We start from the raw sequence: 25798 nt of genomic DNA, 5'->3' as shown, positions 1-25798 counted from the left end.
AGTATCAGTCCCAAGTTAGCACTTGCAGGTGAGTTTCGCAGTGCAGGATTAAGGTGTTTTTACCTGCAGACCTCCTGTTCTTATCATATGATTGCAGGAGAAAAAGAAAAAAAAATACCTATTATATAATACATCTAAAGTAAAATTATTCACTGCACAGAGTATCCATCATCTTCCTTTCAGGGCTATATTTCAGGCAGTTTGGCAGTGAACAGACTAGCTGTGTGAGAACAGAAACCTCCGCTGGTGAACAGGGGGAGAGGATCTGTAACATCAGCCATGGAACAGAAAGCTGGAAAATGGGGAAGGGGGGGGAGGGTAAGGGGGAAGGCTTGTAATTTAAACAAACGTTTAATTGTTCTTTAACTTAAGTGTCTGGGTATTTCTTTTTTAATATACAAATGAGGCATTTTATATTTATCTCACACACACAATCTCGCCTGTTTCATCTGGGAAAGTGTTTTTTCTCCTTCTGTGTAATTCCAATTGTTACAAATGAGAGAAGGTGGTGAAAATCTGTCTTGGAGAATGCTCCCCGACCCTCTAAAAAGATGTCCTTTAAAAAAAAAATTTTTTTTTAGAAGCATAAACCAAATAGATACCTACTTGATCTCAAAGGAACAGTGCAGTGTTTTAAAGCATTGACGGTGTGGGGGGGTACGACACACTATTTGCTCACCCTGCTGCAAATACTGCCAACACGTTCCGTTCGCAGGCCTGCGCGGAGGGGAAAGCGAGCGGCTCCGCGCCGGCAGGACGCGCCGCTGGCGGGGGGGGGGGAGGGCTCCCCTGGCCCCGCTGCCGCGGCAGGTGGGCATTGCGGTGCCTGTCGTGGGGCTTCCCCGCTTTTTAGCGCTCCAGGCAAGGTAGCTGCCGGTCCCAATTAAATGGCTGCCTGCTTTTCGGTGCCGCCGGCGCTTGTATGGTTTTGCCGTTTATTTTTTAGCAGCCCTGCCGTCTCTCGGTGGCAGCGTCTCCGCCCCGCCGCTGCCCCAGGTGAGGCTTCATCCCACTGCCTCCCTGTCCGCCCCCACCTCAGCCCTTTCTCCTTTAGCTCTTCCCGGGGAGCCGACGCCTCTTCCTTCTCTCGGGCAGCCTCCCCCTCTCCGGCCCTGCACACCTCCCGGCTGTTGCTGCTCCCGGGTCGGGGTGCGTGTGTGTGTGGAGTCGGGGCGGTGCGCGCCCACGGCACCCCCCGGCTCCGGCCGCGAGGGGCGGCTGCCTCCGCTTTCCGCCAAGTACACGCGGCGGCAGGAGGGGGTGGCCCGGCCCGGCTCTCGGGGGTGGTGGGGCAGGGCAGAGACCTCCCGAGCGCCGAATCACTGTGCGTGCGGGACCGAGCTGTGCTGGGGAGCGAGAGGGCTCTCCAGCCCGCCTTGCTCTCTTTGCTGCACCCTCACCCTTGTCCCTTCCCCCAAACCATCCGCGGGTTTTTATTTTCTTTTTCTTTTTTTTCTTTTTTTTTTTCCCCCCCTCTCCTCTCCTCTCCACCCTCCTGCAGCGAGTTAAAAATTTCTTTTGTTAATTGACGCCCCAAGTGTTCCCAATCCCTTCCCCGCGCAGCCCGGGCCGGCCGAGGACGTGTGCACGCCCAGATCCGCTCGGTGAAGCAGCACAGATCCGCGGGGCTGAGCGGGTATGTGCATGAGGAGGAGGTGAAGGTGTAAAAGGAGCTACGAGCACAAGACAGATTTGCGAGGAATAATTTAACTCCGGTGTTTGTTGTTTTTCAAGGTTTTGGTTTTTTCCTTCTCTATCTTTTTTTTTTTTCTTCTGCTCAGGATTTAAATGTCACTCAAAGCATCCCCAAATCAGCTTGCCTCTCGTCTCCGGTTTCTTCCGTGGCATTAATTGGATCACACGCTGCATTTGAAGAGCTTGGGTGTTCTACCCACGAAGGTAAGTGGTCTTATGAACCTGCATCGGGTCTAGATGGTCACTAAAAGCTCGGCTGCCTTTCAGGATGGTGTTTTTTTCCTCTTGCCCCCACCCCCCCTCGCCCAGCCTCGTGCTCAGGTTTAGCTCTACCTGAGGAACTTGCATCCCTGGGTTAAAAGATCGGTCGATATATGGAAAATGCTCCAGTGGGCCCGGCCGGGGGGAGTGGGACCGCGGGGGCTCAGCGCCCGCCCCTCAAGTACCAGCAAATGACCCGTGGGAACCGGCGGCGGCAGCCGGCGACCCCCTTCGTCCCCAGTGCCTTTGCCCTGCAACAGCGCCTGGCAGCACAGTAAAGGAGAAAGCAGCCTAATTCCCTCTTACAAGAAACTATTCGTGTTTTTTGTTGTTTTTCTTTTCTTTTCCTTTTTTTTTTTTTCGTGAGAAATACTGTAGGCGCCCATCTCCCCTCCTCCCGCACCGCCCGCCCCCGTTGCAGGCGCTGGCTCCTTTGCCCGCACGTCGTCTTGCTTCAGGCGGTTCTTTCCAGGGACCTAAAAGTTAAACTGCCCCCTTCCCCCTCTACCTGCCCCTGGCACCATACGTACGCCATGCATTCCCCTTTTTAACCTGTTCCCCCCTCTGTCTAATCCGAGTCCGTCCAGCCCTCGCCCCTTTAAACTAGGTTGCAAAGCCGCTGTACCTACCCTGCAACTCCTAAAACTTCTCTTCTTGTTGTGATTTAGATTATTTACTAACAAAAAGGACAACAAAAATATACTCGATCCTCCTGTGGATGACTTTTTTTTTTTTTTTTTAAGAATGCATTTCCTTCTTCCCCTTTAATTTTTTTTTTTTTTTTTTTGACAAGGAAATTTGCTCCATCTCCAGCAGCAACCACTGCTCCTTTTGATGTTGTGGTACGCCGTGCGCATGCGCTTCACATTAGAATTACTGCACTGGCCAGAATAAGTTGGATCTCTTCTCTTCACTGAAACCCTAAATCATATCAAAAGCTAAAGGGATGCTGAGAGTCCGGAAAAAGGGTTACTTTGGGATTTGGTCATTCCCCTTAATAATAGCCGTGGTGTGTGCACAGAGGTAAGTGATGACGGTATCTCTTTTGCTTTACTTTGAATTGCACTGCATGCTGCTGCTGCTGCTGAGAGGAATGTACAGCTTGGATCTGAGAATTAAGAAATAATGTAGCATTCTCTTTTATTTTCTTTAGTGTCAATGATCCTAGTAATATGTCACTGGTAAAAGAGACCGTGGATAGGCTGCTGAAGGGCTATGACATTCGCTTGAGGCCAGATTTTGGAGGTAATTTGACTGCTTTTGAAAGAGGGAGATTGCATATCCTGGCTGTGTACCTTTCGTGTGTGTGGGTTTTAAACGTGTTGTGGGTGCTGTTGCTTTGGGGGGTGAGTGTTGCCATTTTCTCGAGCTGATCCAAAGTTAAGCCCATTATTACTCTATTTTCTTAGCACAGGATGCTCTTAATGTGGTCACTTAAGTCTCTTGCATATTTGTAATCGATCCTTCATTTTGAGATGATACTTTATTAATTTATTTTGTGCTGATATTTGATTAACCTGTAATTAAACCCTTGTTTAACTGACGTTATCGAGATGCAAATCTCTTAAGTTTACCCAGCGTTTGCTCCTCTCAGCCTAATGTGCGTGTGATCACAGTTACTATTTTTGAGTACAAGATGTACTGCTGTTAACTGGTACAAAAATGCCATTTAACCCCCTGCGTACTCCTACTTCGAACTAGTTTATTTCGGACGTGCTTGCTGTGGGGTGTCCCCTCGTCCCCCGCGGGGCTCACTGACTGCCGTCCCCTGGGCTATCCCCTCCGACAAAGCGCAGGGCTGAGGGTGGCGAGTGGGGTCGCGGCCGCGAAGGCCGAAGCCGCAGCCGCGTTCCCTAGCGGGGGGGGGAGGGGAGGGGACGGGAGAGCTCCCGTACCCCCAGACCCAGGCTGGCCCCGAGCTGCTGTTCTCTTGGGCCTCTCCGGGTGCGCACCCGCGGGCGGAGCGCGGCGAGCCCCGCTGCTCACACGTGTGTGCATTACATAAAACACCGCCACAGCTGGCGGGGGGCGCGCAGGGTGAACCCGGTACGAACACGCGTTCCCCGCGGATCGGTGGGAGCCTCCGTTGGCTTGCTCCTGGGAGGGCGAGGGAGTGAAGGCGTGGGGAAGGCTGTGTTGTTTTTTCTTCCTCTTGCTACTCTGGTTTTGTTTAAATGTGGTTTCATTTCTATGCTACCTTAGTCCTGCTAACTGTGGTAAGAATGAGTTAAGTTCTTAGCGATCACACTGAGGACCATCTTGTTGGTTTGCAGGTCCCCCAGTGGCTGTTGGCATGAACATAGACATTGCCAGTATAGATATGGTCTCAGAAGTCAATATGGTGAGTATTTTGGGGTCGGGGGTAGTTGCTTTCCGAGGGGGTGGCTGTCGCTTCCCCCGCTTCGGCCAAGGCGGAACGGTGCCCACGGGCGAGTGGGGACCCGGCGCGGCCTCCTGCCCCGGAGCGCTGCCAGGGCGGAGCGCGCCACCTCCTAGAGGGTCGGCTGGGGGGGGTGGGAGGAGGGTCGTGTTTACCCCCCACAGCGCTGGGGCCGGTGGGAGCCCCGGGGCGGCAGCACCGGCCGCACGGGCGGCTCCTGCGGCAGCGCTCCCGAGGCGCCGCGCGCTCCGCCTTGCCGCGAGCAACGGCGCCCCCTGCCGGCCCCACGCCCGCACGGCACCCCGCCGCCACCGGGCCGCGCTGCCGTTCCGCGGGCGTCGCGCGGAGGGGCCGCTCCCGCGCACCGGGCCCGCGGGGTCGCGCCTCGCCCTGCCTGCGCGGGCGCGCAGCGTGAGCTCCGCCGCGGGTTCCCGGGAAACAGGCGCGAGGGGTTAATGGGTGACCTGTTTGTATGCCTTTGCTTGCTTTGAGGTTTTGTTATGATATTTTTAAAAAAAATAATAATAAATTGCTGCTTAGTCTTAACAGTGCACTTTCAATGTAAACAAACAAACAAAACTTTTCTGTATATCCAAAGCTTACCAGTTGTGGGGTTTTTTTGTAACCTGACACTATTTTGGATGGTCATGACTGAATCAATAATTTTTCAATACGTTTGTCTCTCCAAATGGTTTGAACTGAGCGTGCTGAAGTACTGAGTTTGTTCATCGCATAATGACATTTCCTATGTTTTGCTTTCATTATGTGAGACACTAATGAAGTGTTGGCAAAACTGGGATTCATACTGTAGAAGAAGCTGTTCTGGGTTTAGATGAAACTTTTCTAGGACGTACTTTTCTTATTTGGAAATGTTTGTGGTCAAGTTTTTATCTTAACTTACATCTTCCTTGGTTAAGGATATAGAATTTGGCCTTAGGGCTTTATACAAGAAGGACAAAATAAAGACACTGAAGCATGGTAGCAACAACTGGTACAAAATAAATGTCTGTTAAACTTCTATCACTAGTAACTAATATTTGTTTGAAACAAACTTTCCATTCTTTTTGAAGAAGTTGTAAGGAAACATTTCTAAATACAAATGTGATTTAGGGATACTACTGTAGCTGTAATGCTGCATTTGAAAAGAATATTTCAAAAGTTATCAGTTGTGTTCATATCGTTCTGATACTAAAATATTTTGTTTAATTCCTGGGTGGCAAGTTTGTGTTCTCAGACATGTTCCACTGAATGAACTGGCAAACATTTGTTCTCATGCTGCATTGTGTGATGTACAGGAGCTTCTTAATGTGAAATCTAGTCCTCAGCCTAATTTGAGAATGACATTACTGGTGGTTGTACTGTGAGACTGAGAGGCCTTGGTGACAGAGAGCTTGAAGCTTGATACTGCTCTTTCTCAAGATACCAGGAAAACAGTTTCACCTTGTGCAACATTACTTATTAAATATTTCAAAGTGGCTAAAAAACTTTCACTGAACTTGTAATTTAGTATTCTACCTTTATGAGCTTTAAGTGCGAAGAAAAAAAAAAAACGCATTGTATTTTAAACCACTCTTCATTTTGGAAGAACTGTGGTTAGGAGAGAGATGGATGTGTGGAGTTACTTCTTAGCAATGAGCAGTGTGGGAATGATGAGGGTTTTCTTGAAGGAACTGCAATCTACTGGGTTAGTGTTATATCCTCACATCTCTTCAGAACTGGAAGGTAGTGCCAAATGTTTTTGTTTCTTGTGGAAAGATTCTGAAGATTCTCGTGAATCTTCTTTGTTTCTGTCAGTAATTTCTAAAATTTGGTCTCTAATTAAAGGTGAATGGACATCAGAATACTGTGATCTGACACAGACTAACTACAAAACTGAGTATTATTTTTAGTATTTGTAGTTAGTCTATTGTGTTTCTATAATGAAATGTTTGACCTTAGTGAGAAAAATATTTTCAGACTATCTGCAGAACTCGGGGGTTGGGGTATGTAATGTATAGGCAATTTTGTCCCACACATTTGCCTAAAGTGTTTAAGCTCTGGGTTTATTTTACTCTAAGAAGCTACCTATTTCTGGAAACAAGGTATTTTACTTTTTTTCCTATTTTTTTTATTCCTCCTCTTTCACTTGCGGTTTCAGAAGAGATTCCAAACCAAGATTATTTTCCTTATCTGCTTAACTGCAAAATGTAACATGTAACAGTTCATTCTACAATGATCTGTATAGCACAATAAGTACTAATATACCATGACAGACCTGAAATAAATGAGAAGAGAGACATGAAATCAGACAACAAAATACTTAGTATACAAGGCCTTTTTCCTTGCAATCACCAGAATTTGGGATAGAAACCAGGAGGAATACGATTGAATGTTAGCTGATGTAAAGCCTTCTGAGGTAATGAGAGACATAGAAAGAATCTTTTGTATTTAGGGATGTATTTTCTGAGCCATGGGCTTGCTCTTGCTTTGCCTGTAGTCATGGCGAACACCACTGACTTGAGATAAAGGCAAATCATTGCCTGGGGTCATGTATTAACATTAATGGGATCAAACTTTTGCCCTGGGATGAAGGCTAAACAAGCATAGTTATTTAACTTGAGATCATTTATCTTCATTCCAATGTTAACTCACTTTAAAATTATCATACTTATATTTGTCTTCCAGTCTTGACATATTCCATCTACCATATATATGCGCTGCTCTGCGTGCAGAAGGCTTGTGACAAATGTCATGATATAAATAATAAAGTTTGTACTTTGTTGAACAGGAGAGTTTAGAGTCACTGCTATAGGAAGTAAATGTGTGTTTAGGATGTTCAAGAACATTATTGTTCACTTTGAATTCTTTGAGATGATAAATATTTCACATCATAAAAACCTCATTGTGTAACAGGCTTTACAGCTGCCTTCCAAATATTTCTTGTATGCAACAGAGTTGGAACTGGAAGCTGTTTAACCTTTTGTAGTCAGAAACTCAAGCTGGTATATACCTTAGTTTTCAAAAATGGCTTTGTACTTATGAACATAAATCTCCAGCTGTGGGAAATGCACTGAATGCATGAGAGAGATTCAGGTATATGTGGTTGTTGACAAGTGTCAGACTGTTTGGACTTTGGTTTTTTGTATTTTGCTAAGAAATAATTTATATCAGGTAATGATTTTATGCAGTACAAAAATGATTATGGCTAATTCCACTCACCTCTCTGGACCAGGCCCTGAAGTATTGTTGAGTGTGTGCTTTATGCTAGTTATACTGTAGATTTTCTTAATGCTTTTCTTATTTAGGTAACAATGGTAAAAAAAAAAAAAACAACATAGATGTGAAAGCCAATAATATTTTTTTTTCTGGGCTAATGAATTTGATTTCGCATAAGATTAACTGTATTGCAGTGAATCTCATGGAATGTTCTCAAGATAGTTTCCAAGTATTTCTTAGTGTACTTGAATTTTCTTTTTGGCTTCCTTTTCATTAATACTATCCACTCATTGAAAAATAGTATCTCCAGAGAGCTTAATGGTAGCTTTTTTCCTCTTTTTTTCCTTTTGTTTTTTTTCCTTTTTTCTTTACTAACCAGTGCTAGCTGGGATGTCACATTTCCACATTTTCATCTCCATAGTAATTATTGGAGTAGACTCCTTGACCACATAGCAACCAAGGCTGTTCTTAATTTTAATTTTCTACCATTTTCTCCCAACACTTCCCTCTTAAAATGTTTTTAAAAAATTGGTACGGGTTCATTAAGAAGTACAGAAATAAATTTTCTTCCCTAGATAGCACTTAAGGTTCTGCATAAAATGTTGTGCATTTGATGAATCTAAGTAAGACGTGGGTTTCTATGGATGATATTGGTCAAGTGGTGGTTTTCAGTATCTTGGCTTATTTCCTATTCAATAGGTACACCCTCCCCGTCTCCCCTTCTCTCTCTTCTTCCTTGGTCTGTGGCTATTCTGGGATTCTAGTACAGGATGTCTTAGAATGAGAGAGAAATGGTTCGTGGTTATGTATTTTTATGCAGGGAATATACACTTGCATAAAGTGGATTGTATATGTAATTAAATATAACTATTCATGCTGTGGTTCATTTTGGTTGTGCAGAGAGGAACCTGAACACTTTATTTAGTTTAAAGTATTTACTTGCTTACCATTGTACAGATTTTGGCAGGTGGACTCGGTATGTGTATGTGAAGTTAAATAGATACAATAGATTAGTTTTTCTTAGTTGGAGAAACAAAGGACCTGTTATCATATATCAGGGAAAAGTTTACTTATTAGTGTATACCAATTTTTACACAACAGAACCTAATAACTTCAAAGCTGTTAAAAAAAAAAAGGGCATTTTTTCATATTATAGTCACTTATATTTGAGATAAGCCAAAGTTGCATAAAATAGTAAGTATAATACTTATATATCAGAATATTCTCAGTCTAAGGAAGTACAGGCACAACTATAATTTGCTGATAGACCTCTGACTTTCAGTTGCTTTGATAATAGAGACTCGCTACTGGTTTTCTTGACATCTCTGTTTTCTGAAAGTATTTTCAGTAGGGAACATCAACAAAGCTCAAGAGACATAGGTTTAGATTATGGAAACAAAAGGAGCTGTGTGGCTGCCTCTCAAGTAATCATAAACCAGGAAAAAGTGTCCTATATACAGTGCTACAGAAACAGGTGAGGAAAATTATTCCTGTCAGCAATAACTTCTTTTGATCCATTCTACTTGTACATGTTGCTGTACATGATCAATTGAGGGAATAAAGAAAGGACAGGGCTGAAAATGCTTTGAAAAGGAAATACTAGAAATATTGGGAAGGTGTTGCTTCCCTAATCCTTAATACTTCCTGCTGCTAGAGGCTGTGTTGGTTTTATTATTTTCCCTGTGCCAGAGATGCATATGCTTCTTCACACAAAATGGCATTTCTCGGCAGCCAGTTTGAATTTGGCTCTCACCAAATTATTGTGCTTGTGCACTACTGACTCACACTGCAGTGTCTACAGAGGCTACCATGAATGCAGAGCAGGTTATGTATAACTTAGAACTGAGAACGTTTTTTACTGGAAGCGGGGTGGTTAGTAGGTCAGAGAGGTTCTCCTTCCCCTCTACTCTGCTCTGGTGACACCACACCTGGAATATTGTGTCCAGTTCTGGGCCCCTCAGTTCCAGAAGGACAGGGAACTGCTGGAGATAGTCCAGCGCAGGGCAACAAAGATGATTAAGGGAGTGGAGCATCTCCCGTGTGAGGAAAGGCTGAGGGAGCTGGGGCTCTTTAGCTTGGAGGAGACTGAGGGGTGACCTCATTAATGTTTACAAATACGTAAAGGGTGAGTGTCAGGAGGATGAAGCCAGGCTCTTCTCGGTGACAGCCAACGGTAGGACAAGGGGTAGTGGGTGTAAACTGGAACACAAGAGGTTCCACTTAAATTTGAGAAGAAACTTCTTCTCAGTAAGGGTGACAGAACACTGGAACAGGCTGCCCAAGGAGGGTTGTGGAGTCTCCTACTCTAGAGACATTCAAAACCCACCTGGCCGTATTCCTGTATAGCCTCATTTAAGTGTTCCTGCTCTGGGTGGGGGGATTGGACTGGATGATCTTTTGATGTCCCTTCCAATCCTTGACATTCTGTGATTCTGTGATTCATCTGTTCCTTTAGTTATTGTCTGGGATAACATCACAAGACCTTTATTTTCGAACTAGAGTAAGTTATGTTAGTATGGCATTCAGTTTCTCGTTACTACATGTCTCCAGTTCATGCCTTTTCCTGTTTTAGCTTTAAGGTATGTAAAAATAAATAAGAATTCCCACATTCAAGTAAAATGTTTATTCTTGGGGACCAAAACAAACATTCCTATTGGTATGCTACATGTGGATTGAAGTTTTTATGTTAGTTTTGCCAGAATATATGTAGCTACAGTATATGGTCCCTAGAACATATACACAGGAATGTAGTGAGCTTGTAACTACTTTTATTAGCTAATTCAGAAGCCATAATATGTGTTTATATACATTATGTGTATCTATATTATGTCTATTAAGAAGCATTACATCATTCTTTTTTCTTGTGCGCTATAGTGTTGCAACTCTTTAATCAGCAGAAAATCATCTTGTTTCATTGGTGGTGGTGATTCTTCAAAGTGATCTGTCATTTCGGCAGACCAGGGGATGGTTGTCAGTAATTTGAAGAGATTGCCTTGGAGGTGATTTGTACAACTGGGTTAATAATTATTGCCTTCTTGTTTTCAGAAAGCCTTGACCTATAAATATTTAAGTAATTTGGCTCCTGCCATATAAGAAAAGATACATTTATCTTTATGTTTTATGGGCAGTGTCTTGGTGCTGAAGCGTGGGAATGAACGTGAAGTGTACTTTGTTAGCTCTGACTATAGGCTGCTTTATTTCATAACTTCTCATTGAAAATCACATAAAATCTTTATAGATGAGCCATGTAGTAAAATGAAAGATTTTTATGTTGTGCTCTGCAAACTTGTAACAAGTTTAAGCTGTTCCAATGGTCGTATTTGTGCTTCTTAGTGCCTCTAAAGTCTGTTAGTGCACCATGACTAAATTCTTATTATTCCTCCCTCCCATTTTTATCCTCATACCCTGTGCAGCCCTCTGCAAGGTTTATAGTAAAGCCTTAGTATTTAACGGTGTTGAAATACAGTCTTTTATAGCAATAATTGTTTTATTTTTCCAGAAGTAATCCAGATTCCTTGTAGACTTTTCATGGTTAATGCTGTAGGTCTCTGCAAGTGCTTGTATGAATTAGGTAAGCAAGACTTAGTCCCATCATTTCAAAGGAGGGTGCTCATCCATGAGACATTTTTTGAAATGCCTCTGTTGAGTGATGGAAGATAGCATCTTCAGAGTTAAGAACTTCAGAAACAGTCAAATGTTTTGAGTTATTAATATCAAAAATTGGCTACTATGAATGGATGCAATCTGTAAGTTGAAACTAAATGAATGTGCATAATTATCATATATTTAAATTGTAGGGATGCTGTGGATTGACAAAAAGATAAACAGGACAGAAGCAACCTTAGTGATTTATTGTATTACTATTATTATTAATAGTAATTACTCTTACTATGCTTCTATAGGGATTCCCACCCTGTTCAGATTTATTGACAGCAATGCTATGTACAGTGGACATATAATGGCAAGTATAACACAGGGCTCTTAGGAATAGCGATATAGTGGGCATATTTATATCTCTAATCTTACCTGTCCGAAGACCAGGCTGTGAAGTAGCAGTGCTCTCACTTCACAGGTTTTGCCAATGAAGATCTTTGCATGCAAATTGTCTGGCTGTTTTTTTCTAATTAGCTGATCAATGCACAGATTCTCCCAGATTTGGAATCATATCTACCGCATGTGTCCTTTTTGTATGAGCTTTGCAGATGAGTGTGTAAATACTTCCCAGTCAAAACTAAAATTTTGGTCATAAATATGAAAAGACCTCTCACATTCAGGAGGCTGACGTGTATGTGAATGAATATGGAATTTGTAGATCATATTTAACATAGATTGTCACAGGCCAGATAAAGCATTTTGAGTTTGAGCTCTTCCAATGTCCCCAAACTCAAAGAATAAGGAGACCATGCTATTTCTGTCTATCTCGAGCTGCTTTTTGTGTATCTCCATCTGTGTTAAATCCTATTAATTTTTATTATGTAAATACTGACAGAGAGGTTCATTTTTTAGTGTTTATATAATAAGAATTTAGCCACATGGGGAAAGAAGCAACCCTTCTGAGAGATGCATTTTGCATTTTAAGTGTGTGCTATTGTAATAAGTATGGCAGTTGGGAGTATTTCCACTGATTTTTCCTATAGACAAACTAGTGATTCATTGTGATTGTGCTGAAAGACAAATTCAGCTCTGTAAATTTTGAACAATTAAAAGAAAAAATTATAGGAAATTTGGCCTTGGACAAGAGTAGTATATTAAATTGCTCTAATGAATGCATATTAAAAAAAATCCAGCTGCTTGAAGTGGAAAGTACTTGTTCCAGTGCCTGCTCTCTGGACTATTTATTCTTTATTTTCTTTAATGAATAGGCATTTCCATTAACTAAGCAATTCTGTGAAAATGAATTAAAACCCAGAATTTTCCTTCACAGTTGAGTGTCCTGATTGCAGCTCTTGAATGTCTTTCCTATGGTCATGGGTTTTTAATTGTTTGCTGCATAGTAGCCTGGGTGCAGTGAACCTCAGACAGCTTATTAGCCTTTGGTGCTTGTGAGTGGAAATATTCAGGTTGCAGAGGACCAAGCACAGGGGTCTTTCATATCATGAATTAGCCAAAAAAGTCTGACAGCACATCCTTTACCTTCTCCTCTGTTGCTGAAAATGTTTCTGAATTGCAGTAGCCATGACTTCATGTTAGGCATAACTTAAGCCTACCAGCTTTATCTAATTTTTAATGAGATTTAAATATTGTAAAGATGTTTGAATGGGCTGAAGTAGGAATAACACACCTGTTCATCTGGAACAGCTCAGCTCCATCCTGAGTAGTAGTGAAGTACAGATCTTTGGAAGTGGGAAACTAAGTAGTAAATGACAGAAACTTGTGAATATAACCTTTTCCAGAGATGAGTCATCACAAATAGTTTTCTTGAAAAGTTGTTTTGGATTGACACAGGGCAAAGGGCTCTTATGTGCAAAATGCTCTAAATATGTGTGGGGTTGTTGTTTGTTTTGTTTTTGCTTTTTAATATGACTCGGAGAAAAATGGGGTAGAAAGTTGGGTAAAATGGGGTAGAGTTGGGTAAAGGTCACGCCAAACCCATTTGAGATGAGAAGGAGGTCTTCCAGATGAGTTTGTGGGTTTTCTTGTATTTGGGATGTCTGACAATGTGGTTCAGTGGTTTAGATTTTTGGAAGTGTTTCTCATTCAACATTTTCTGTTGCGTATGGCTGTGGAATAGCCAGAAGTTCCTGTTGCTTTCAAGGAACTGAAGGTATTTTTTCCTCAGTGAGAACTACTTATTAAAACATTTAATTATCAAATATCTGAATAAGGTACTGAAGACTTTTGAAAAGCTATTCACTGCCGTTCACCCTTTTGAAAATCTGCTCCTAGTTTCTGTTGTAGATTAATTTTATTTTTTAATGGAAGCTTAAATTGTTTTTTGATACTTGGAACAGAGACTCTTCCTGCTTAACTGAGTAAAATCAGTGCTTAAAATTGTTTGTCCTCTGTATAGGTGTTTAAAAAGGTATGTTGTAATATATGTATGTTTGTGTATATGTATATTTATTTATTATGTATTAGTGAAAGTAGTGAAATATTTTCCTTATGGTCCATAAGGGTAAATATGTGTTGTAATTTGCATAAGAGTTATTACCCAATAGTGCAGAAGTTGTTGTGGTCCACTGTGTAATCCAAATTTGTTTCTTATATAAAGTGTATTTTTGAGTTAATAGACCCTACAGCTCCAAAGGAGTTGTAGAACATTGTGGATTTTTTTATTCTTTCAAGGGCTGCTGACCCAACAGGCTCTGTTGGCTCCCACAGGGGTGTCAGAGAAATGATGTTAATCCATGTTTGACAAGGGGTGCACTGAAGGAGTCATAAAATTTAAGTAAAACAAAATTAGTTTGAAGGTGCAGTAGACTGAATTTCTAAATTAAGTAATTTGGGAGTGAAACTCTTTTATTTTTCCTTTAATGAAATGATGTATTCTTATAGATAGTGCAGAGGGAAGAAGGAAATTCGACAAACATGCACACCATATTTACAAACAAAAAGCAGCATTTTGCAGCTATTTGCAACATTGTTTACCTAATCATGTAAGTCCATAAATACCCAAAGGAGCCTTTTAATCAGTCTGAAATCTTACTAAAATATAAGTGAACTCTCAATCTATTATACTGTCCTGTTGGTCTTTTTCACTGATATTTTGCAATGTGAGGTGCTTTTAGAAATTCCACCCCTAATAGAATTAGAGATGTAATGTTCATGTCTTATAGCACATGCTACCTTAGGTTGCTCAGGATAAAATGCTTAACAACCTAAATAGATAGAAAAATCACTTGCAAAATTACTTTCTTTTTTTTCAATTTTGAAAGAAACCTTTTCAAAGATGTAGGAATGTTTAATGGGCTAAGCATAGCTGAGACCTTTTGTATCAAGTTTCAGTAAAAATAGATTATTGTAGCTGAAACATAAGTCCCAGAAAAATAGATTTGTAATGGAAATGCCAGGAGACCCTTAACTATAATCATTCTTGTTAGTGTAAATGCCTAGAAATGAATACAATTTTCATTGATCCACTATTATGTGACACAAGTGACCACTTACAGAGAAATCCATAATAATTCTAGTTAACTGTCTGCATTCAAAAATGCAGTTAAAAGTACCCACTTCTGTGCATAGACTTTGCAGAATGCATTTGTGAGCTCAAGTCTTGTCTTGAATCCTTAAAATGTGTAAATCCGATGCCGATTTTTCCACTGAGGCTATTTCTACCCTGTTTGCACAGAGGATTTGTGGGTACTTAAATGACTTGAAATGCAATACAAAGGGGCTCGTATAACCTAGTAGTCTCCAAAGTTGTTGCTGTGCAATAGGTGCTCTTTTAGAAGTGAATGGATGTACTTGGTAGTTTTTATTGGCCAGAAAGTCATAACACCTTGCTGGCATCTTAGATTTAAGGATATTTAAAAGCTGAGTCCAATCATAGGAAGAGTACCTTTTTACTCTTAGGTTTGTGTCTGTACCATAACCAAATGCATTGGTGAGGCAGCATTAGGAGGCTCATGTAGTTCCTATCAGGGCCAAACTTTGCGTGTTTATAAATGGAAGACATCAGTTTACATCAATCTCTTTCTGGCATCCTTTTTTTTACTTCAAGTTAAATGAATAAAAATGCAGTATTTTGTTCTGAATTATAAAATCACCTTGGGTAAGGTAAACGGTAATGCATAGTCTTAAATGTAGAATGAAATGTTGATTAACTTCATAATTGAATTGACTTTTTGAGAACACAATGGTGAATGAGCTTTTGATATGGCTTTTAACATTTTAGAAAGAGACATCTATGCTACAATAATATGCAGTTTCATTAATGCAAGAAGGCAGTAATTAGTAAAGAGTCAGAATAAGAGATTTCAATAAAAAAATGCTGCTCTTGTATAATGTTTTTGTAAGAAAGTACATCATATAATATGTAACTTAAATTATCTATTGAGTTAAAATTTTTTGAAAAGAAGGAACGTACATATGTGTGTTACATATGTATTTACACATACTAAATCGATTATTGTTATGGTGATACAGGTAGTTATACAGTAATGTATCATAAGAAATTATTTTGCACAGCTTAAACATTTTTTGCATTCATCAACCTAGAAGGACTCAAGACTTTTAAGTTTTTATGTGCTGAATCATCAAGGTAATGGTGTCTAGCTGTGTTGCTATGTGATCATATTAGGTTGTCAGATATGGCCTAGGAGTGGTGGTTTGTTTTGTTTTGTTTTTTGACAATAGAGAGAGTCTATATTATGGTGTGTTTATGTTTCAGGAGAATGTTCATTTAGACCATCTCCTAAGTTGCTATTGAGCTTCAGGTTTTAGTGCAACATATATATGTTTTATAGAGGCCACCCCATTTCTAATTTTTTTAGTTCTTGAAGTGTTCCTCAGTAATAAATTGAGAGTATATTCTTTATGGAGTCTTTAAATATATTTATGAAACCACATGCTCTTACTGCTGTTGTTTGGGCTACATAAGTAGAATATGCACTTGAACTTTCCCTCACCTTCCTTTTTTAAGTAAGAGATAAGAGAAAGCTTAACGGAGAAAAATAGTTGAAAGTAGGTTATGGATGGACGGGGTTTTGTAAATCAGTGTTTTTGTGGTTTGGTGCAGTCTTGATATAGGTCTTCTGGATCTTTAAAGAGAAAAACATATGGTTGCATTTTAAATATACCATTTCCTACAACTTTCTTCTTATATTAAAGCAGCCTTAACAGAATCATCAATTGTCAGTAATATCAAGACTATGAAACATTGATTTGGTATTGAATCTGAAATGTTCATATGCTTTGTAATGTTTGCTGTATAACTGAGGGCTAATCTACAGATGAGATTTTGATGGGTATATGCTACTCTTCCAGCGTGCCCTGTTTTGTGTGAAAAGACATGATATTTTCTTGACAATTGTGGCCTTTAAAGCCTTGTGTGATAGTCCAGTTTTAAGTTTTCAGGTGCTCCTGTTTGTTTTCACTGTAGGATGGTAAACCAGAACAGAAATTGTTCCTTCTCACTCCCCAGTCTCTGGTTTAGGTTGAGTCCACATTATTGCAGGCAGCATGTTTGGGAGCCCATTCTGCATTTTGAAAACAGCCTGTTTTTTCTTACCAATTATAGAATGAATCTAGACAGGTGTAGCTTACTGGGATAAAGTCAGCTCTTGTGACTGTTTTGGCCTTCATAATTTTTCCTGACATATTTTTTTACTTGTGGTTTGACCACAACAATGTTGGATAATACAGGCACACAACTAATGCGTGTAAGAAAGCTGGAATGCATTCATAGGCTTCTTTGTACTGGACATGAGCTGAAGCGCAAACCTCTTCTCATCATAGCTGACCTGTTTCTCCGCTGTTTCATCTCGTTCTTACTGTTTGTTGTTCACTGATTTCTGGCAGTTTGGCCTGACTCTGTGGTGCCTGTTTCTTCCTCTTCCCCTCTATGAGTGGGTAAAAGTTCCCATTCATTCAGTTCCCTTTGTCTCTTGTTTATTCTGGCCGATGCAGTAAAATGACTGAGCATCAATGGCTCAGCAAGTGTAAGGATGTTAACAAACAAAAAATGTTAAGTTGAATTCGTGGTGTGTAAATGTCTGACTGTCAGCCTTAATCTAGCAGGCACTGCTGTTATATCGTGACACTGACTGCAGCAATAATGGCAACCTGAGCGCTTACCAAGATAGAAAAAGAAATTCTGCGTATTCTGTCCTCACATTTTCCTTTGCTGAGGACACATATCCTTTAAGACATAAGCATGTGCTAGAAGTTAAGCTTGTAAGTGCTTTGATGAACAGTGTCCTTTTGATCATCCTGGCTTCAGTCTGCAAAATTGACTATAGCTGGGAGGTGGGGGAGTTTTCCATTGTAACTAATGGTAATGTCATAAACAGGATTATGTCTGGAGTTGTAAGTGGCAGATTAGACAACCATCAAGAGAGAAAATCTGTTTTTCAGCAAATATTCTCAGTGATAAAGAACCTTAGGAGAGAGTGATAAAATGAGATATATAGGCAGAATTGTTTCTATGCAGAATATTTTTTCCAAATTTCCCTCGAGGCATCAGCTGTTCTCTGAACATCCAAGAAGTTCATTGTGCTTCTGATCAGCTTCCCACACATTCTCACCCACATCACTTTGCTGTGTCATCTTAATGTCATTTTTAAATACTAACAAAAGAAGCATTTTGTTTATAACGCAGAAATAAAAATCTTGAGATTGGAAAGAATGGCTTTTTAATGTTATTTTAGCAGATCAAAGCTGACTCATGAGTAGCAAGTATGAAATAAAGTTATTAATGTATTTAAAATTCTCAATTCCTGAGTTGAGGCTTTGTTTAAGAAATACTTTGATTACAGTCATCAGACTTCATAGACTTTTTCCATATATGATTGGTATTATTTTTAGACATTTTACCTTGCTGTGAAGCATTACATTTAGAATATATAACAGTATAGCAATTTGAGTGTGTTAAATTGAACAGTGGCCAGGTACGCTGGAGGCCAAGTGGGAAGATGGAAAAGACACCTTTCTCTGGGGAAAATAAAAAACCATCTGTAATATAATTTACTTGGCATGGGAAGGTTCAGTCAACCACTGTCATCTACTGCCTTTGTGGTGGCCTGATCCAGGAAGTTCCTAGGAAAAACAGAGCTAGGTTATTGTCACCATTGCAGGCAAGCACTCATGCAAGTTATCATTTGCATCAAAATTGAACGTTTTCAAGATTATTGAATTTACGCTGTGTAGTCTCTTGGCACTGCAAGGTGAAAAAATTACTCTTTTAAGGTCAGTGAAGCTCGAACCAGTTTCTTCTAGGGAAAGGGGAGGAAGGTGTTGATTTGGGGATGAGAGCTCGGCTGACACAACATAGCAAAGGTCTTAAAGAAAAGAAAAAATCTTCCATTTGTGTGTGGAAGTCACTAGATGTATTTGGATAGCAACTGGAGAAAAATTATTTGTATTAACTATATCATATATCATCAGTAGAACACGTGCTCTATCGCAACTCTCCTGCACCTTTCTAGACTAAAATCAGTGTAGTTTTAAATATGCTATTTCTTATTATTCTGGACTAACAAAACCACTTACATCTATTTTTTTTTTGTAGGCTATTGGGAATCTTGATTCAGTTTTAGATTGAACTAGAGTGGTCTTGAGATATTTGAAGTCTTCTATGACTATATATAATAGACAAAAAAAAAATGCTTAAATTTGAATATGGATCTTGTACTTGAAAGAGATGAACTGCATTTTTTGCCTCAGAGTGCTAACCAACAGTTTAGCTCCCCTCCTATCTGAAAGACTCCCCCAAAGATTCATTTTAAAATGTGTATAAAAGCTTCTGCAAAAAGCAAAGGAGTGAATGTGAAAAACACCTCTGTATTTCTGTGACTATCCAGTCCTTTGAGAATTTTAACGGAGTACTCATTCATACTGCCTGTAAGAAAGTAAATCCAGCAGCAAAGAATGTGAGGACATCTGGAGCGCAAGCCAAGTATCTGGGTCAACAAATGACGGTTGTTGCTTAAAAATGGTATGTTAAGGATAATGGTTGAATCTTACTTCTGCAGGATTATCTTAGAGTCGTACTTTTTTTGCTGCTGATTTTTTGCTGATTTATCTTTCAAGTTGTTGGCAGGACATAATTTTCAGCTTCAGCAGCTTTCCACATGCCATTATCCTATGGCTAAGGTAATTTTATTGATTTTGTTATTAATGTGCATCAGACAGTATGGTCACAACAAACTTCGTCACATGGGAGCAACATATCTTCAGAGGTACTTAGAATAAAGAATATTGTGCCTTCAATGTCTGAATGCTGTTTCTCCAGAGAAGAGCGTTTTTATTTAAATTTCCATAAAGCTCCCAATATGAGATGTTTATATCCGTTATATCTGTAACCTATAGACTTTCTTCCATGCTGTCTGGAGTCATTCTCATGCTAGTAGAGGACAAGTTAAAGAGACCTAGAAGTCATGTATGTGTCTTTGATGGAGTACTTCATTATATGTGTAAGTATATTAGGTTGTATGAAAAGAGAAATGGTGAAGTGAATGAGGTAATTCAGTCAAGTAATAATGGATATATAAAAGTAATTTGAGAAACATAGCAGTCTTTTGAGGAATATTCCGCAGTTGTACAGTTTAGGTAAATGCCAAGTTATTTTTAGGAGGCCCTCTAAGGGTTAAGGTACTTTGAATAATTGAAGTGAATAAGGGAAAAATGCATGTAGATGCCTGCAGTAGAAACTTACCTGCTTTTCTATAAGTATATTGAAAGTGTGTTGTCATTATCTTGGTCTTATCCCCCAAATAGAAAATATAGCTGTGTTTTTAAAGTAATCCCAGTTGGGGTTTTAGGGCACTTTAATCATAAGTAGGGCTTTAGAGTCATTACATTCTGATGGGCAAAGAATATGTGGAGGAACACAGATACAAAAATCGGAACTACAAAATGTTACTTGGAAGCCTGCACTATAGCTGTCCTCACATTGAGAAGCATCTTACTGAGTATCTTGCTTTATGTAATTGCTTATTTATGTGAGTAGGCTGTCCTTCAGAAGTAAATTGTATCTAATTCTAATTTCAAGGTACAGCATGTGTGCCTTATTCCTATCTTACACATTAATAATCCATAGCATTTTCTTTGAGCTAAGGAATGTGTTTGTTTGAATATTTTCTAGACAACTGATTATTTTCATTAAATGAGATGTAAAAAATATTGCGTAGCTGTGTATGTTCATATAAGCACATATTTTAATAAGTAGAAAGCAATGCAGAAAATGAGTCAATAGTGGAGCTGCACTCCACCCAACAAAAAAGAGAGAGCTCATTCTTGACCATTCACGAATAAGTAGAAAGAAGCCTCTTGAAAAACTTCTTATTTTTTGTAACAGTAAATAAGAGAGAAAAACAAAACTCAAAAAACCTTCAAGCAAATACCAAACAAAAATTAAACACAAAACCAAACCAAAACAAACCACAAACAGAAAAAACAAAACCAAACCCCAAAAGAGCTAAAATTAGGAACCAGCTAATGGCATGCTTGTAGTTAAGGCAGTGTGCCGCTGATGATGTGATGACAGACAGCACACAGTTTCCATTAATAGTCTACACAAGGCTGAAACTAAAGGATGGATTATTTGGCTTTTGTCTTGTGGAACCTTCAGTATAATACGTAAAATGTAATCTCCAGAAAAGTTCTTGCACCTCAAACCTCTTCTGGCTCTTTAGAGTTGTCAGATAATTCCAAATTTGTACTCCAGCTGATGTTGTCATTTTCACTAGGAGCTGACTTGTTTTTGTCAATCTGTGCTTTAAGCCCATGTTTTTTCAGGAACCAATACCTGTGTGGCATCCTTATGGTGTGTGCTGGAGATGATGGGAATTTGGCTTTTCAGGAATTACTTCTTACCTCTCAGGACTGAACTACAGAGTAAGAGTAAAGAGCAAAGACAGAAGCATGTAGTGTATTAAAATGTTTCACCTGAAGTGATCAATTTTTAGGCACAGAATTCAACCTAGTGTTTTCAAATGACAGTGATTTTTAATTGCATTGCAAGGACCTTCACAATGTGGAAAAGGGAGGTTCAAGAAGGTTTAGGTATCTAAATAATTGCCTTTTGGATTTAAGACTTTTTTTTTTATATATATGTCTATAATCGAAGTGACTCATATGAGAACAGCAGACTCTTAATAATGGACAGTTCCTCTAGATCACAGCTGCATGCTATAAACCATTTCTCAACATCAATGTTGACTGGTTCCATTTCATAAATAATCTTCATGGTAGAAAATCTTGTATTTATTTCCATACTACTTTTTCAGAATATCTTAGTGGAAATATTTTCTAAGAAATAAGAATGAAAACAGATTAGTCCAAAAACTACAAAATGCTAATTTTAGAGCAGCAACCCTTATCTTTTATGTCAATCATCAGTGTTACTTAGCTGATATCTAGTAGTCACAAAAGTAGTTTGTTTCTTAATTCTGCTTTTACTTTTTATGACAGTCAGTAAATCAAGTGAACCAAGAGCTCAAGAGATGAATGAAGTTGAACAAAACAAACTAAAATTAGTAACATTATTTTCTTGCTGTGAGCAATAACTGATTCATGATGTGATGAGAGTAAGGAGACAGATCTCAGTTTGCAATGTGTTTGCTTTATGCATTAATTGGCCTTACTGACCACATCAACTGTGTTACCCTTCTGTCCTCATGTTCTAGTTTATTTGGATGTTTTGGGAATGAGGATTTTTTTCAAAGTCTTGAACATGGAGCTCTTACCTGTTTGGGAAATTCCACCTTTTCCTTTCTGGCTGCATGTTTTGTTTGTAAACTGGGAGGTATATAGGAAGAATAAAGTCTTTTTTTTTTTTTTTTTTTTTTTTTTGATAGAGTATGGAGTGTGTGTAATTTGGGTGTACTCTAAAGTGAAGTTCTGGTTCTCCATTTGTCCTTGCTACCCCTTAGCCAGCCTTCCTGAAAAGCAAAGAGTTGGCTTTTTGCTTTAAGCCTCTGACCGAGGCTGTTTCTGCAGTTCACCTGCCTTTGCTCCCCCGCTTCTGTGTGGGCCTGTTACCTGACAGCTGCTGCCTCCTATTTTCAGGTGCTTCTGTTTGCTTTCCTGCATCTTCCCTGTTTCTTACAAATGGCTCCTCACACCTTTGCATAGACAGACTGTTAAGGAGCTGCTGATGGGAAATGAGAGCTGTGATTTAACGAGCATGTGTGGTTTCAAATTTGCAAGGCTCTTCTCAGAAGCAGATGAATTTGAAGTGTATTTGATGGGTATGTATCTATGTGTCGGAACCACACAGAGCTTGAGGACTGAGATTTCTTCTTTTGAAGTGTGTTGTTCTCTTGTCTATCTGCCATGTTCTGAACCCTGTTGTATGAACTGCTTGTTGAGACAAAAGACAAAATGTTGATTTTTAGAATGTAAAATATCTCTACTTTCTACTGAGAGGAACAGTCATTTCTGGAGCATTCTACTCTGCACATAATTGCACACGATCTTGTCTGTGAGTTTACGTTTTAATTCAGGTGCACTATGATAAGTAGGAAGTCACCTGGTTGATGCTGAGAAGTGCAAAATGGCACCAAGGAAGTTGGTTTAAAGAAGTTGAATAGAAAAAAGTGGGACCTATTTTAGAAGATACAGATAGGTACTTAACTGAGGACCACAACATGAGAGGACCAAGAGGTGGCATATGGGGAATCAGCCAGAACTGATGGTTTTGTTTGGTGGAGAAAGCCAGCTGTAAGTATAAAGAGCAGTATTTCTGTTGTTTGAGATGAAAGTCTGTAGGAAGATACAGCTTTGGCAATTCTGGGCAGTTGAATGGTGTAATCTTCAACTGAGATTTTTGAGGCACTGGCATTGAGTCTAAATGAACCTATTTACGACTACATAAATATGGTCACCAATTTGATTTTAAGTGTCCTTCTGACTTTCATTTTTTTTTCTTTGGTATATGGCAATGCATAAGTTTATACATTCGGAATTTATGATACCTCATTAAAATATATTGCCATGTTTTAAAATGAAACATTTGACATTGCCTTTGCACCTTTCTTGACTAGTACATACTAATAATATCGTGGGGCTTCTTTCTATAATACACCAGTAATATCACTTAAACACTTCTGCAGCAATGGCAGGTTTTAAGTTGTTTTTGTTACAAGGGCTTTGAACCTTCTAGAATGTATGAGACAGAAAAATGAAAATAATGTACTGTGATCCATTTTTTGAAAAATGAGCAAGTTCAGTTCTCATCAATGCTCTCTTCTTGTCAGAACAAGTATGTGTAAGAGAATAATTCTGCTAAGCTTTGCTTTAGTTGCAGTCGTGCAAGTAGTAACATTATAAGAGGTCTCAGAATAAAAGCATTTTTTTTCTCTCTCTCAGTAGTTTTCATGTGTTTAGGATCATCAAAGGTTTCTATCTATTCTGGTATTATATACACAATGAATTTTTTAAAAAGAGAGACAGATCTGCAAGGAAAAGTGCATAGATTATGATCTGAACCCTCTGAAATGGTTCTGTAACAATCTTCGGAGGGTGCTTTGTTCTGCAGCCTTATCAGTTGGTGATAGCCAACTGAGATGACCTGATGGTGAGAGATTTTTATTGTACTGAACTGTAATACAACTATTTAATTTTAGTTCTTTCTGTTTTTTTTTTCTTCCATTAGTATCCAAAGGTTAAAAACAGTAAGGTCACAGAACCTGCCAGTATAGTGGACAGGTTTAAAAGCCCAGCACCATTACATGTAGGTATGCATGCCTCTACTGTGCCAAGTATATTTTGGTTTACAGTAGGATCATGATACCCCTTAATTAAAGGAAACTATGTTATTATTTTGCTTAAAGAAACACAAGTTTATAGACAGGAAATCAAATGATGATAAAATACATTGTCTGCACACTTGTTTTTTTAATATATAATTCTTCTAGTTGTGCTGGTGCATACCTTTTAATGTGGAATGGAAGAAGATTAATATTTTTCAGTTTTCATTGTATGAAGAATGTCAGAAGTTTTCAAATCAAATATTTGAGTAATGGTTATGACTTAAGATGAACCTGCTACTCATGATTATATAGAACAGGACTCTGCTAAATACTAAGGAACCAAAAAGAGCATTATCCTTTTCATGAATTATTCTCTTGCCCTGTGATAATTATTAACAGTGTATTTAAGTTGCTGGTCAGACAGGTTTTTTAGGAGTGTTGTTTGTAGTTGGCTAAGGTCTTATTTTAAGTTAGTCATGAGAATGTGGATTGATTATAGGTGTGCAATTCTCTCATCACAAGTATGATGTCTTCAGAAAATGTTCATATTTGTTGCAGCACTGTTACACCTTTGCTCTGTGTTTGGAGTTGTCTGTGGTTTGGGGTTATTATGGATTTTTTTTGTTTTTCTTATAACAAAATCTGAAGCTTCTGATCTGGGATGTTGGGGCTATCCAGAATAGCCGTATCTATTATGAAGAAATATTACTAACAACTTATGAACCTTTTCATAAAATGTCTTGCTTGCACCAAGTGCAAAATTCAATGCAGGAGTGGAAATTGTTACTTTTCTGTAAGGTCATTTAGATTTCATGAAAATTAAAAGAGGATTTTGCACCTCCTTAGCATCTATTAAGCTCTGACATTAGTAGTGCAGTGTTTATCCAAAGATAATCAGGTCCGTTTTTTATGAGACAGGTGTAAATTACCAAGAAAAATTGCATAGCATTCTGGAAACAAAAAAGGAAGATAGACAGTGGTTTTGCAATTAAAAAAGATGTTACTGACTGTTTTATAGATTGGTCACTGGGGCTCTAATGTGGGATAATTAACTCTACCTTACATAAGGTAAATTATGCTTTTACTCTTTGAGTGCTACTAATGAAAGGCCCTTTAGGAAAACATAGAATGAACTGTAGGATCAATTTTTAAGTCTGGTGCTGTTTACTTTAGCTACCACAGTACCTTATGCCACAGGGAGCATAAAGAAGCAAATAACAATCTTTTATTCAGGCATACAGAGACACAAACATGCAGCACAAGCAATCTGGGTCTACCTCCAGAGCATTAATGGTTTCTTAGTGTCTGCTGAGATAAGTTTAAGAATCTATAGATTTCTATTTAAATTGTATTAAACTCTGGCATGCCCAGGTCTTCTTAGACACCTCCCCCAGCAGGAAAATATAACTTAATTTACAGAATGTCTTAAGTGGTTTTTTCCTGATCACAAAATAAATTTGTAGAAGGCAGAGGAACCCAACTGAGGTTTAGTGCCTGAATTACTGGATAATCACTGAACCATCAGATGAGGAAGGGAGGCTACATAGGGAGAGAGGCAGTTAAAAATGGCCTGGGCCTAGCCTGCTCTCCCAGCTTAAAAATGAGAGAAAAAATTTTAAGGTTCTATGCTTTGGAGTTCCTTGAGAGGACTTGGCTTTACATGTACGCAGTTTCCTGGTCTGAACTGGATGGGCACTGATGACATATGTTACCTCCGAATTACTGATTTATATAGATGGGTTTACTTGTGACAGATTTGAGAAATTACTCATGATTCAGATATAAATCAAAAGAAATATAATGTAATAAATAGAGTTCTGTCAGATACCATAAAACTTGAAGCTTCTAAAAGGAAACATGTAAGCTATATAGTAACATCTCCTTTTAAACATGAAATCTATGACAGATAATTAGA

At 39.2% G+C, this 25798-nt stretch overlaps 1 protein-coding gene across 2 annotated transcripts in view; it reads left to right on the top strand.

Moving 5' to 3' along the window:
• Nucleotides 1-1095: 1095 nt before the first annotated feature.
• The window catches only part of GABRB2 (gamma-aminobutyric acid type A receptor subunit beta2), a 145326-nt gene continuing 120623 nt past the window's right edge, over nt 1096-25798 (top strand). For both annotated transcript variants that reach the window (XM_080353457.1, XM_080353456.1), the window contains exons 1-3: nt 1096-2979; nt 3110-3201; nt 4230-4297. In XM_080353457.1, the coding sequence (XP_080209583.1) occupies nt 2903-2979; nt 3110-3201; nt 4230-4297 (237 nt within the window). In that variant the 5' untranslated portion in view covers nt 1096-2902. The remainder of the gene's footprint in view (nt 2980-3109; nt 3202-4229; nt 4298-25798) is intronic.

This window comes from Nesoenas mayeri, assembly GCF_963082525.1.
Source record: "Nesoenas mayeri genome assembly, chromosome: 14".
Classification (NCBI taxonomy): Eukaryota; Metazoa; Chordata; class Aves; order Columbiformes; family Columbidae; genus Nesoenas; species Nesoenas mayeri.
The sequence above is the reverse complement of the archived record's forward strand: the minus strand, read 5'-3'. Positions and strand labels throughout refer to the sequence as shown.